The sequence below is a fragment of the Saccostrea cucullata genome, unplaced genomic scaffold (genome assembly GCF_032062105.1).
Source record: "Saccostrea cucullata isolate Sc308-1 unplaced genomic scaffold, CSIRO_AGI_Scuc_v1 ctg1402, whole genome shotgun sequence".
Classification (NCBI taxonomy): Eukaryota; Metazoa; Mollusca; class Bivalvia; order Ostreida; family Ostreidae; genus Saccostrea; species Saccostrea cuccullata.
In genome coordinates this window covers 128,368-143,372 of record NW_026920677.1, presented here as the reverse complement: position 1 = coordinate 143,372, position 15,005 = coordinate 128,368, and the positions used below count along the sequence as shown (strand labels likewise).

The 15,005-nt window shown below is 37.5% G+C and overlaps 2 protein-coding genes across 2 annotated transcripts; one reads left to right on the top strand and one right to left on the bottom strand.

The window, feature by feature from the left end:
* Positions 1–6,322: 6,322 nt before the first annotated feature.
* LOC134255552 (actin, cytoplasmic-like) lies at positions 6,323–8,753 on the bottom strand. The gene is made up of 2 exons (XM_062738083.1): positions 8,531–8,753; positions 6,323–7,446 (listed from the first exon to the last, which is right to left on the bottom strand). Exons 1-2 carry the CDS (start codon positions 8,651–8,653, stop codon positions 6,442–6,444), a joined length of 1,128 nt encoding a protein of 375 aa, XP_062594067.1. The 5' UTR covers positions 8,654–8,753; the 3' UTR covers positions 6,323–6,441.
* Positions 8,754–9,668: 915 nt separating this feature from the next.
* On the top strand, positions 9,669–11,461 carry LOC134255540 (actin-5-like). The gene is made up of 2 exons (XM_062738072.1): positions 9,669–9,982; positions 10,241–11,461. Exons 1-2 carry the CDS (start codon positions 9,854–9,856, stop codon positions 11,243–11,245), a joined length of 1,134 nt encoding a protein of 377 aa, XP_062594056.1. The 5' UTR covers positions 9,669–9,853; the 3' UTR covers positions 11,246–11,461.
* The last annotated feature ends 3,544 nt before the right edge of the window (positions 11,462–15,005 follow it).

The following is a 15,005-nucleotide window of genomic DNA, read 5'->3' as shown; positions in this document are numbered from 1 at the left end:
ACCTCTTCCAAAATGGTTAATTTCAGGGCCCCTGCGTTAGGGGTACTGCTGGGGGAGGGGGGTTACATAGTCCCCGCCACCTCTTCCAAAATGGTTAATTTCAGGGCCCCTGCGTTAGGGGTACTGCTGGGGGAGGGGGGTTACATAGTCTGAAAATAAAGTAATACTTTGAAATCCGTTCTTCGATATTATTCACCCATTTCTGATGAAATTTATAAAATTTTAAAATATGTGGCCCCTGGGTCAGTGGTTCCTTTGGGTTGGTGTGCACAACTGGTGATTATAAAGTGGAAATGCATTTTCTCTCTGTTACTCTCATCTCCCTTTGGGTATTAAGTAACCAAATTAAGCATGCTAAATGTATAGTTATGATAAACAATGGTGCCTCTTTCAAAATTGTGAATTTCAAGACATTTAGTTTAAAATAGTCAAACCAAATTCATTTGTTGGAAAGTTGTTACACGTTACTCAGGTGACCTATAAGGCCCGTGGGCCTCTTGTTATTAAAACAAATTTAAGTTGTTTTAACCTCTTAGTAATGATACGTAGTACATGTCTCATTTTCTATGCAACAGTCTATAACTTCTCAATGTGTGACTTTTGCAGCGGTTATTCTTTTTACATCCAAAACTCTTTATTAAAACTGTAGCGCTTTTACTGTTATTATTTTTTGTTTTTTGAAGAATAAAAACAACTTCAGATCATATGATTACATTTATTTAACTCAAATGTTGTTGATGGCATTGAATTGTAGGCCCTCTGACCACAAAATTAATCTGCTGCCTTGATATTCCATACGTTAATTGTAAGTTGCTCCTAAAATTATAGAGGATTGCTCTGCTCTCTCTCTCTCTCCCCAGTGGGCCAAGAGGGCAGAACGACCCCCCAAAACAACCTGCAGTTCTTGACAAACACTGGCACTTGTTTTTGACACTTCTCCAATCTGCAAAATTGTAACATATACAAAATTATGAATTCATTTATTTCAAAAGAGTTAGCTTTGTATAAAACTAACATAATTTTAACTGAATAATTTCATTTTGCCAATTATCAACTTATTTGGAAGAAGAATTAAAACAATTTCAGATCATATGAGTACGTTTATTTACCATAAATGTTGTCGATGGTGTACAGTTGTAGGCCCTCTGGCCTCAAAATTCATTGGTCGCCTTTATATAACATACATGTTTGTCTCCCCTACAGTTATGGAGGATTGTTCTGTCCTCTCTCCTCAAAGGGTCAAGACGGCAGAACGACCCTCCATAACATCTTGCAGTTCTTTACGCACACTGGCTTTTGTTGTTGACAGTTATCCAATCTGCAAAATTGTAACATGTGCAAAATTATGAATTCATTTATTTTAAAAAATGAAGCTTTATATAAAACTAACATAATTTTAACTGAAAAATTACGTTTTGCCAGTTATCAACAATTTTATTAATACATGTATCATTTAGAGAACGAGACGGGGTCTGTATCGTAGATACAAATTTGGGGGTGGAGATTTGTGCATATGATACAGAACCTGTCTTGTTCTCTAAATAATACAAATTCCTTAATTATACCCCCCGCTTGAAAAGCGGGAGGGTATATAGTAATCGTTAATTCCGTCCGTCTGTACGTCTGTCCGTCCGTCCTTCCGTCTGTCCGTCCGTCCGTCTGTTACGCTTTGGGGTACCTATCTCTTATCCGCAACTCCTCTCATACCACTGAATGAAATTTGATGAAACTTTCACAGAATCTTTATTACATATTGCCATTGTGCACCTCCTATTTTACTTTTAGATTCGACACATATTTTGAGTTTCCCGGCCACAGCAAAACATGGACTTTGCCATTATACATGTTACTATATGGAGGCGGGGGGTATCATTTAGTGAGCTCATTGCTCACAGTACCTCTAGTTTTTATTAAACATAACTATTAGTTTTCCATAAAAAATAATAAGAAATCAATTTAAACATGTTTATTTACCTTGAATATTGTTGAGGGTGTTGGAGCAATAAGCCCTTTACATGGCCGCGAAATTCATTGGCGGCCTTGAGGGCATGGACACCATGGTCATGTTAGTCTGCTCAGCCTTTTCTCCCCAAAGGCTCAGAAGGGCAGAGCGACCCTCCGTTACCAATTGAATCTCCCAGACATGACGATCGTTTTTGCAAGCTCACCAATCTGAAAAAGTAATGCCTGCATTAATATTAAATTTTAAAAATCTATTTTAAGAAAAATAAAAAAAATCTAGTGTTCTTTTATTCATATGTTTTACTCTCATATATTAGCTAGTGTGTATAGCTTTACAAATCCCATATACTTCTTTAACATTTTGCTTTACATAAGGGAATTTCCAGTTTTTTTAAAGTATGAAATCACTGTGATTTCGGATGAAATAAAAATTTCATTACACTACTAGTAACTGAAACAATGCTTTGGTAAACGACATCAATTTTTTTTTTCAAAATTACAATTCATATATTATAGTTTTGTGTATTTATGCGATATTTGATAAAGTATTATATTTTTGGATCATATTCTTGTTTTATAAAGTGAACATATACTGAAAATGTATAAAATATGCATATAAACATACATGTTCAATCTTGACTTTTCCAATTGACAGGTCTTTCGCGCAGTCCAACCGAGGCAGCCTCAGCCATGGTAAGCAAAGGAGGGTTAAAGCACCTCTTCTTTGCTTCCTCCTCAACCGCGGAGAGTTTCCACGACGTTTCCATTATCTGCAAATATTTAATCTAATATTTAAATCTAGAAAAATATTCCAATGAATTATACAAGTATATACTATTATCATGTAAAAAAAAAATGCTGCACTACTCAGTAAAATTTAATTTTCACTGTCCTTATTATTAAAAAAAAAACTTCCTATCCTCCCCTGCTCTGTGTACTATTTCGTTTCTTGATCATAAAAACAATGGTAAGCATTTTTTAAAATATAATAAATGTGGTGAAAAGGCTTCTTACTATGTCGTCATTTCCATTTCTATCCCGTAGCGGGAGGAGACCTGTGCTTTGATGATTTTCAGGAATTTCCCTCTCTGAAGTTTAAGACTTTCAAAGTCACTTTGTTCAGCTTTAAAGATGCTGTCAGTCTTGATGGTGTTCAAAACTCCATCCAAGAGCCCCGGCGCCAAATATTTCATCGTTAATTTCACCCGATGCTGAAAATTTTGATGCAATGAATCTGGATTCTGTTGTCTCCAAAACGAATACCCGCACATTATGAAATAAACCTTTTTACAAGCTAATGTGCTTTATTTACTCATCAATGTACTGATTCATCGATAGGCGCGGTTAATAAAAAAAAAATCACGTGCACGGCGGGACAAATAGAGACAACAAGCGGGGCTTGTAGCACGAGGATTGGAATCAAGAGCATATACGAGGGTTGTTAGAAAAAATTCGCGGACAAGTTCTACTGTGAGCGCGCTATTTCAATGAAACCGGTCAAACTCCCCAAATAGAAACTTTACATATTTTCCAATAAATATACAAAGATTTGGTGTTTTCCGGTGATCCTTAAAATTTTTTTGATAAAGCGTGCTTTGAATACGGAGCATGCTTTGTTTTCGCACGTTTACATAGATGTTTTATTGATATTAAAAATTGCACAGTTGTAACGCACAAAGATTTATGATATTTTTCCTGTCGCTACGGTCACTTTTGAATTAGAGATTGGAGCGTATATCATGAAAATTTTATAACAATTCACGCTTAAAAACAAAGCCATAAATGCGAACGTCATTGAACGTCATGGAGCACCGAGATACTATAAAAATCATGTGTGAAGACAGGAAAATATCTAAAAAGAGACTTAAGGTAGTCCGATCCTCAGGTTTGTAAAATTAGCAGTTATGTAATCAAAAATACTCATAAAAGTATCTCTGAATTCACAAAGTTAAGTAATATTATCCACAATATTTCTTTAAAGTTAAAGATCAAAGTATAATCATATTATAGAGGGAAAATTGTAAAATCTCCAATATTTTTGCTGAAAAAGCGAATTGGAATATCAGCTATGCATTTTCTAATTGCAAATTGATCAACAAATATATTTTAGGCTAAAAAACGATAGGTATCCAGGCATTCAGAGAAATTGTCATGATTTTAATACTTATTTGGTATTTTGTCTTCTATTTCCGTCATGTATTCTATAATAAATAGTGTAAAAGGCTTTTGCTATCATTGCAAGACACCATAAATCACTTCTCATTTCATATCATGCTAATAAGAATTGGTATCTAATGCTGGATTCAACAAAATCTTATTTCTCTAAAACTGTATTAATTTTTTCCCCTTTTATAGGGTACAAATATCAACTTTTATAAGACCTTTTCTAAGACTTCCAAAGACCTTGAATCTTATAAAGATGAATAAAATGAAAATTGTTGCATAAAAAAATTTCATTTTCAAGCTTAATTTTGATGCATTTCAAATTAAATGTTAATTTTTGGAGTTATCCTTCCTGGCTAAGGATCGGATATCCTTAAATGCTTGTAGATGCTGCTGGAAATTGCCTTCACGTACAAAGGACAAAAGTATTCAAAAGGTAGTAGCTTTATAAGAATGAAAGGATTAACATTTTCAATGATCAACTCCTGCGATATCTCAGTACCCCACTTACTGATATTTTATTTTAAAGTAGAAAAAAAAAAGAAAAATCTAAAGATATTTAGAAGTATGAAAAAGCTTAACGTGTTTAACGTCAAGTGATTGCTCCGTGAATCCTAGGACCGCATATAAATAATTTTTGTAAATTTTCAAAATTTTAATAAATGGACCTGATTTTTTTTTTATATACAACTAAACAAAAGATAGGAATTTAATTAGACGTGTACATAGCTCATACTTCACAGGAAGAACTTCAAGGATATGAACATAACGAACAGTATTCAATATCAAAGTCCACAAAACAATGCAAAATAGGAGAAGAGCAAACACGGACCTCCGAAACATCAGATGTGGGATCAGGTGCCATGGAGGAGTGAGCATCCCCTGCTGACCTGTCACACCCGCCGTGTGCTCCTTGTCATGATCGGGGAATATCACAATGGATTTTCCGTAAATCAATGTGTCCGTGAACTTTTCTAACAACCCTCGAACATATAAGAAATAACTGTCAGATTTTTCGATTTCATGACGATGATCAACCGATTGGCTTGTGAGTAATTTTACCGACGGTTTATGCAAATTATCACGCAAGCCAATCGATTGATCACGTCATGAAATCAAAAAATAAGACAGTTATTCCTCAATTAAACAAAATAGATATAATTAAAAATTAAATTATTTAAACCAAATTAAACCAGAGACATCTTAAAGTGGTTATTTTTTTTTTATATCACAGTACTTCTCTTAAAACTTGGTTGTTGATCCTGCAACGTCAACTTATTTACAGTAGCTTTCCTTGGTTTTAAACTTCGATCGTACACCCAGGATGTGCTTGTGTATTCAATGAATCAGTTGGGAGACGAAACACCATATATGCTGGTGACATATGTTGGAATATTGCATATAAATAAGGGATTTGATAATTGAAGAGCTTAGGTCATCCATCAGTTTAGTTGTAAGTTGTTATATTTAACAATAAAATGCTTTCTTTGCTTGTTATTGCTCGAATTAACGGAAGCAGCTGTCGCAGAAAAAAAAAATACATAAACAGCGTAAGCGGGTTATGTAAATTTTTTTCTGCAATAGCTGCGGCCGTTAATTCCAGTAATAACAAACAAAGGAAGACATTTTATTGTTTATATTTATATCTGTTTAAATGATTTAAACATTTAAGGTAGGATGAAAAAGATTGATCATTGCATTAATGATGCAAACGTCTTTATACGTTTCATTGATGGAACAGCCACTGATCAAGAAATCTGTACAGGCGACATGCCTAATGTAGTTCATGCAGTGATTAACGCAATTGGTTTTCTTAAGAAATAAAGAAAATATTCAGTGGATGTAAATATAAGTTGGCCATTGCCGTCTATAGTCAGTAGTAAACATCTATATATTAATTAAATAGATCTGGTAGACTCTGAAGTGTCTCATTTTGAGTATTTTGAGATATACTGAGTGCGGATTTATTGGGGTCACCCCTTTTCGGGGCCTTTTGTGTCTAAAATATACATAATTTTTGGGGTGTGGTTGTGCCCCCTTTCAGGATTACTGGATCCGCCACTATACGCCACATAAATGTCCAGTTCACAGCAAAAGATTCTCTCATGTAAAAGTTTACGAGTACAAATGTAGTTTTACTGATGTGAAATCTTTATTGTCTTCTGGATACATAATATATACAAGTACAAATATTAGTTTACAAACATGCTATTGCTATGTCATAATTAAACATATACAATGCAAAGTTGGTTTTGGCTAAAATCATAATGAAGCAAGCTGCATACTTGATACAAGAAAATTTTAATGTACACAGCTTTAGAAACATTTTCTGTGGACTACACTTGGGCCGCTTTCGTCATACTCTTGCTTGCTGATCCACATCTGCTGGAATGTGGAGAGGGAAGAAAGAATAGATCCACCAATCCATACGGAGTACTTCCTCTCTGGTGGCGCGATGATTTTGATCTTCATGGTGCTGGGAGCTAGCGCCGTCATCTCCTTCTGCATGCGGTCGGCCATTCCTGGGAACATGGTGGACCCTCCAGAGAGAACGGTGTTAGCGTACAGGTCTCGTCTGATGTCGACGTCACACTTCATGATGGAGTTGTAGGCTGTCTCGTGGATACCAGAGGCTTCCATTCCCAGAAATGCAGGCTGGAAGAAAGATTCGGGGCATCGGAATCTCTCGTTGCCAATGGTGATGACTTGTCCGTCAGGCAACTCGTAGCTTTTCTCCAAGGTCGAAGTTGAGGCAGCTGTAACCATTTCTTGTTCGAAGTCCAGGGCGACGTAGCAAAGTTTCTCCTTGATGTCGCGAACGATTTCCCGCTCAGCTGTTGTCGTGAAGGAATATCCGCGCTCTGTCAGAATCTTTACGAGGTACCCCGTCAGGTCTCTTCCTGCCAAATCTAAACGTAAGATGGCGTGGGGCAAAGCGTATCCTTCGTAGATGGGTACAGTATGGGACACGCCGTCGCCGGAATCCATCACAATACCCGTGGTCCTACCAGAAGCGTACAGAGACAGGACAGCCTGGATGCCCACATACATGGCGGGGGAGTTGAAGGTCTCAAACATGATTTGGGTCATTTTCTCGCGATTGGCCTTTGGGTTTAGCGGTGCTTCTGTAAGTAAAGCTGGATGCTCCTCCGGCGCCACTCGCAGCTCATTGTAGAAGGTGTGGTGCCAGATTTTCTCCATGTCGTCCCAGTTTGTGACGATGCCATGTTCAATCGGGTACCTTAGAGTTAGGATGCCTCTTTTGCTTTGTGCTTCATCTCCTACATAGCTGTCCTTTTGACCCATACCAACCATTACTCCCTAAAACAAGAATTGTATGCATAATAATCACCATTATTAAAGCACAATATCTAGGGAAATTTTTGTTTTTCGTCCCTTTGGAGAATTCTTCACTCAAATGGAGATGCCACCAAGGAATAGGATGCAAATATAGAACAGAGTCCGGCACTTACGGTCTGTATTTTAAAACAAGAATCCATGGGCCACATCGCCCACCTGAGAAGCTTTGATCATGCTGTTCTAAGTGTTCTTTACCAGATTTCCCCTTGTAATACCTATTGTGACCCCACCCTACCCAGCGGGTCATAATTTGGACAATTTAAAATCTACGTTATCCCAGGATGCTTCCACACAAGTTTCAGCTTTTCTGGCCCAGTGGATTTTGAGAAGAAAATTTTTCAACTTTTCCCTCTATATTTCTATGTAAAACTCTGATTCCCTATTTTGGCCCCGCCCAACTCCCGGGGGTCATGATTTGAACAATTTAAAATTTACATACCCCAGGATGCTTCCACATAAGTTTTACATAAGTTTCAGCTTTTCTGGTCCAGTGGTTCTTGAGAAGATTTTCAATTATAACTGGTGTCCAGTCCCATTGATTGTGTTCAATCAAATATGTTTAAATCAGATTTTCAAAGCTTTTTCCTATGTATATCTATGTAAAACTTTGATAACCCCCCAACCCCGTGGGTCATGACTTGAACAATTTAGAATCTTCACACGGCGATTCGACCATGTAAAGGGAAAAAAAATTCCATCCATGGACACCAAAGTTACAGCTTAATTTCACATTGGTTTATCTTATATACACGTATTTAATTTGCACGAAATTAAATGATTTAAACGTTAGCCGTTAGGCAATATAAGGCATATCGTTTCCTTTTTTTAAATATGATTTTTATGATTTTTTTTATTTGAAATGCGTTTCGGGTTAAATCTAAATGAAGCATGGTTTTGGCAATTTCTTTATAAATAAACGTCAAATAGAATGGTTGAACTAGTAACTAAGAAATTAACTGCAATGGCATTTTAGAACTATGCTGATTGCCATGGCCATGTACTACATGTGACATGATGTAGATTTATTTTTCAGCATGTAAATTACCTGATGCCTGGGTCTTCCCACAATTGACGGAAACACGGCTCTTGGGGCATCATCGCCGGCAAATCCAGCTTTGCACATTCCTGATCCATTGTCAATAACGATGGCAGCAACTTCGTCACTCATTTTCAAAGTAAAAAGTTAAGAAGATTTGAAGGCCACTCTGTCTCCTTGCCTGATGCTGAAGAAAATGGACGAGACCACGTTTTCATCCGGGTAGTTTTCATCCCAACATGTCCTTATATGGAAGTCATGTGCGCTTCCATATATGGCCATGTTATTTTCTACTTTGATATTTAAAACTCTGGAAAAACCAAATGGAATGTCCTTATAAAAACGTTCTTATGATAACAATTTTCATGTTTATTGTTCTTTTTTCTTTTTTTTTCACTCATGAATCTGACCCTCCTTCGTTTAAATATACCGCGCTTCAACTTTAAAGCGGGGAACGGGAGATAACTCTATCTTTGACAAGCAGCAGAAATCTCCAAATCACAGGTGCTTGTGGACAGGACGAATGTGAATGGAAATTAGTGAGATAAATTTTTAGTCTAATGTAGAAAAAAAAATAAATCCGTATAAAATGTTCACCTAGAATCTCATGTACATGAACTTTTTTTTTCGGGGAATACTAGACCTAGTTCATTACATACTCCTCGGATAGGTAAAACAATCGCATTGACCTAAATCACCAATATATACTATAGATGTATTTAGATCTATAAATCTAAGCACGAAGAATCGGGGGAGGGGACCTGTTGAAAGATTCACTCAAAATGTAGCCCCTCTTGTTTATGCAGCATAGTCAAAGGGTAATTTGGTCAGTATTTTTATTAGTAATAAAATTTAATTTACTTTCAAGAAATATATATCAGTGATTTAAACTATCCCCCCCTCGAACGATGCTACTTCCCTTTAGTTACCAACTTTTTACAAATATTATCGACAAAAGACATTTCATTCATGACTATATCAGTTTTTAAACTAAATTTTTTTCTATGATTTTTATTGTGTTTTAAATGCATGCATATCCATTATACTATGGATAGTGGAAATTCGTGCATCATAATGCTTTTCAAATATTGCAAACTCGGAAAAATCAGAGAGAGAGAGAGAGAGAGAGAGAGAGAGAGAGAGATGATTTTATATCAAAGATGCTATATATGGTCAAGTCATAATCTATCATATACCGGTATATCTAGCACTCGCATGGTGAGATGCAAAAAATCAATCTGGAATGACGAGGATAGATGTTTCAATAAGGCGTGTGCTTTTCATTCTCACTACTACTGCGGCGTTGACCAGAAGGGTGTGGTAAACTAAAAGATGGCCGACTCCGACGAAATAGCTGCTCTGGTGATTGACAATGGTTCGGGGATGTGCAAGGCAGGATTTGGGGGAGATGATGCCCCACGGTCCGTGTTTCCTTCTATAATTGGGAGACCCCGGCATCAGGTAATTTCTAATCTAGGTGTATTTTAAAAAAAAAATATTTCCAATCCTCTTTTCATGACTATAATGGCTGTGCAATACAATTAGATTAGGAAAAAAATCCCTGCTAAAATCGCTACCTGAAGAGGATATATTTTTTGACAACTGAGATTATTTTCAACTACCCGTACTTTCTTCTTTAGCTAAATAGATTATTTTAAAATAAGTGCCAAAAACGCCTTTCAATTTGTGACTACTAATGACTTTATAAATTGTTTGCAGGGTGTGATGATCGGAATGGGACAGAAAGACAGCTATGTGGGAGAAGAGGCGCAATCCAAAAGAGGAATCTTGACCCTAAAATACCCCATTGAGCACGGCATCGTCACAAACTGGGACGACATGGAAAAGGTGTGGCATCACACTTTCTATAATGAGTTAAGGGTGGCGCCAGAGGAGCATCCCGTCTTACTGACCGAAGCTCCAATGAATCCAAAGGCAAACCGAGAAAAGATGCTACAAATCATGTTCGAAACTTTCAACACGCCGGCCTTTTATGTGGCAATTCAGGCAGTCCTATCGTTGTATGCTTCCGGTAGGACGACTGGAATCGTTCTGGATTCGGGTGATGGAGTCACCCATACGGTTCCAATCTACGAGGGTTACGCCCTTCCCCATGCCATAACCAGGCTTGACCTAGCAGGGCGGGATTTGACCGACTATATGATGAAGATTATGACAGAGAGAGGTTACTCATTTACTACAACCGCTGAAAGGGAAATTGTCCGGGATGTCAAAGAGAGACTATGTTACGTGGCTTTGGATTTTGATGACGATATGGCTAAAGCGGCTACCAGCTCCGTCCTTGAGAAAAACTATGAACTCCCAGATGGTCAGGTCATCACCATTGGCAACGAGCGATTCCGTTGTCCAGAAGCACTGTTCCAACCATCCTTTGTTGGCATGGAAATGACAGGGATCCATGAGGCCACTTACGACTCAATTATGAAATGCGATGTCGATATTAGGAAAGACCTCTATTCTAACATCGTTCTCTCAGGAGGAACAACAATGTTCCCTGGAATTGGGGATCGAATGAGTCAAGAGATCGCCAGCCTTGCTCCACCAAACATCAAGGTCAAAGTCGTGGCGCCACCAGAGCGGAAATACTCGGTTTGGATAGGCGGGTCGATTTTAGCTTCTTTATCCACTTTTCAACAGATGTGGATCAGCAAACAAGAGTATGACGAAAGCGGGCCTGGCATCGTGCACAGAAAATGTTTTTAGACTATAGAGAATTGCAACTGTAATTTCATCATGATTTGATGCAATGCATAAAATGCAAATATGGTTTAAGAATTATCTTTTCATTTTCGATATGTGAATGGGTGAATTAAAAACGACTGTAAACATTCAGCAATTAGCTTGCTCAAAAAGCACCATTTCAAGCATTGTCGAACAAAAAACCCTTTCTGTTGTTTTCATTCTTTATATTGAAATCATCCTCCGTTTTGTTTTAAAAAGTGTCGTGTGTAAATGTACATGATGTGGTTTTCATCATTAAATGAATTTCATAATTTTTTAAGCAAAGCTTGGGGGGGAAATGGTACAAGAGAATTGCAAGTATGAAACTTAATAAACGCAAATTAGTACCAAACCTTGATCGTTGGACCAAACCTAGTACCCAATGTTTGCAAACGGACCGATTTTAACGACCTTGTAAGCAGATATAGAGATGCATACATGTACTTTTTAGCGGCACAATCTTTGCAGCAATATCTGAACCAATATTCAAAAATCATGAACATTAATGTTATTGAAATCAAACCAACACTGTATGGAACTAACGCTTTGAAAAATGATCTAATCTAATCATTCTTTTTTAAAAACCATGGTAACAATGCTAATCGAAATCAAAATCCAATACGCGTGACATAATTATGTATCTTACTAGTGTTGTTCATCAGTTTGTTTGTGGAACAAGTATGTTTCTTTCTAATATTTTAGGTCGCCCGCGTGGCTCAGTGGTTAGAGCGTCTGCTCTACAGTCGTGAAGTGAGGAGTAAATCCTTACGTCGCGGGTTCGAATCCCACTGTGGGATGTGGAGACGGGTTCCTCGCATGAGACCGTACAAACGGAGGTCCCGTGTCTCAGTAGGTGCTGGCACGAAAAGATCCCTCCCTGCTCAATGGCCCTAAGTGCTGAGTATAGAACAAAATTTGCACAATTGCCAGCGTCTCTATTTCAGTGAAAAATTCTCGAGAGGGAGGTTAAACAATATACAATCAATAAATCTAATATTTGAAATCGGATCTAAAATGTAATGTGAATAATTTTACTGAACCTTCGCAGAATTATTTTTAGCAACCCGAAACCACTCCATCGATATCCGTCGCATGCATGGAATCATTGGCAGATCCAGAGAGGGAGCCCAAGGGTTGGGACCCCTTTAGTTTTGATTGGTTAGAGCGTCTGCTCTACAGTCGTGAAGTGAGGAGTAAATCCTTACGTCGCGGGTTCGAATCCCACTGTGGGATGTGGAGACGGGTTCCTCGCATGAGACCGTACAAACCGAGGTCCCGTGTCTCAGTAGGTGCTGGCACGAAAAGATCCCTCCCTGCTCAATGGCCCTAAGTGCTGAGTATAGAACAAAATTTGCACAATTGCCAGCGTCTCTATTTCAGTGAAAAATTCTCGAGAGGGAGGTTAAACAATATACAATCAATAAATCTAATATTTGAAATCGGATCTAAAATGTAATGTGAATAATTTTACTGAACCTTCGCAGAATTATTTTTAGCAACCCGAAACCACTCCATCGATATCCGTCGCATGCATGGAATCATTGGCAGATCCAGAGAGGGAGCCCAAGGGTTGGGACCCCTTTAGTTTTGGAGAGAGAGAGAGTTATGGATATTTTTACGTCTTATATTTATAGGAAAATCTGCCCTCTCTGCTTGCTAGATATATTTCGAGAATACATATGCTTTCCTCCGTAAACCTTCATTACCCCGATCCCCACTAGTAACATGCAAGGTTTCACTTTTGATATCAAAGGAGGATTACTTCAAATTTTAGCTCCAACATCTGATGTTACTAACTTTAGTAAGTGTACATCAAAAGCCATGAAAGGGAGTATTTCTCAACATATCTATTATGAGGATAACATATATATTTTAATCAATGAAATGCTGCGGCTATGCGCCGGGGGGGGGGGCATAATCTTTTGTTGTAGTTTTATTTTTTAGAGAAAGTTTTGATTTTAAAGCTGAGTTATCCCCGTTATCCTAGGACTTTCAGTAAGGTGGAGTACTCTCGATGTTACATAATTAGAGTCTGAATTTACATATAGCTTTCATTCACTGTTGAATTATATAAATACCCGGTACAAGATCAGATAGAAATTCGGGCGAATGTCAACGAGTTTAGCAAATATCCAATAAGTATGTCTCGTACGGCAAAGAGGTGGGGCTCAAGTCGTCTCATGGTTGTCAACAATCTAAAGTACCTGATGTTTCTTAATCAATAAGAATCTATTCGCCATTTGAGAGAGGTTAATTTCGTAGCGCCAAAATTGCCACACCTTACTGAAAATCCAAAGATGACAGAAATTGTACTAGCTCTCCTATACCACTTAATAAAATTCAATGATACTTTCACATTTTTTTTATTACATAGTGTCATTGTGACCTTTTTTACTTTTGGATCTGATAATTATTTCGGGACTCCCTTTTTGAGCATAGTACTCATAAAATCTTTTGTTTGTTTTCTATGAATAAAACTACCGGTACTCAAAGGTCCAGTCTGCTGTCAGCTTTAACCTAGCCCATAACTATTGATTGGGTGGGGCTATGGCTTTCATATTTCACACGTGTATTTCTTGTGAAAAGACCTTTTCATGGGTACCACCAAATTTGAGTTTGGCCCACTTCTACAAACAAGAGGCCCATGGGCCTTATAGGTCACCTGAGCATCATGCAACGACTTTCAAATGATTGAATTTGGTTTGAATGTTTTCAGCTAAATGCTATGCCATGGCATTCACAATTTTGAAAGAGGCACCATTGCTAATCATAACTATAAACTAGCAATTGTTTAGTTTGTTTACTTAATACCCATAATCAGTAATATTCAGCAATAATCAGGAGTGCTCCTACCACACATGAACTCCTGACCCTAGGTCTACACATTGCACAATCTTTGAAAAGGCACACTTGCTTATTAAAAATGCTTGATTAATACCATGGAGCAGATTTCAAACGACTTATTTTCAGTATATAAGTAGAGCCACCCCCCTCCCACCCCCACCCCCGTTTGGTATCCCTGACCCAGGGGCCTTGAAATTCACATTTCTGGAAGAAGAGCCCAACATAACTACGGGGGTTGTCCCAAAAAGTTGTAGACAATGTTAATAACTTTTTTTAAAACGTAACCAATGCTAACCAAATTTTGCATATACAAATACATTCAATGTTCTTTAAAATTGTGAATTCTTAAAGATATATATATCTTTCATATTCATTATTTTGGGACGATTTATATGAAGGCTGATATGGTCTGTCCGCAAAATTCAGAATGATTTACGCATATAACTATAAAAGGATGATGTGACATAACTGCTATCTGGGGCCCCTTTTTCTACGACGAATTATATGTAATCTACAACGATGTTGGTAGTTTTCAAACATGAGTGAATAAATACGACGCCTTTTGAATAGTTTCAATAGTTCAGACACATTTTAATAATAAGGAATACTGCATTATCTTTGATTTTTTTAGACCCACAGCTAAATTCGGCCAGGTTTGTGCGAATGTTTTCTTTTATGGCAAAAGAATGGGCGGGTCTTAGTACAATAGAGGGATATGCGTGCCCGAGAAGACCTTATATGGCTATTGCTATTATTTCGCACTTAGTCATTGTCCAATCCGCTGACAGAACAACAAAACATGCTGGTGTACTACGTTTACATTTTATCGCAGACACGTGGATTTGGTCAATTTACCTGTTGTCCTTTTCTACATTTCAAAATTTTATAATGGTCAGTC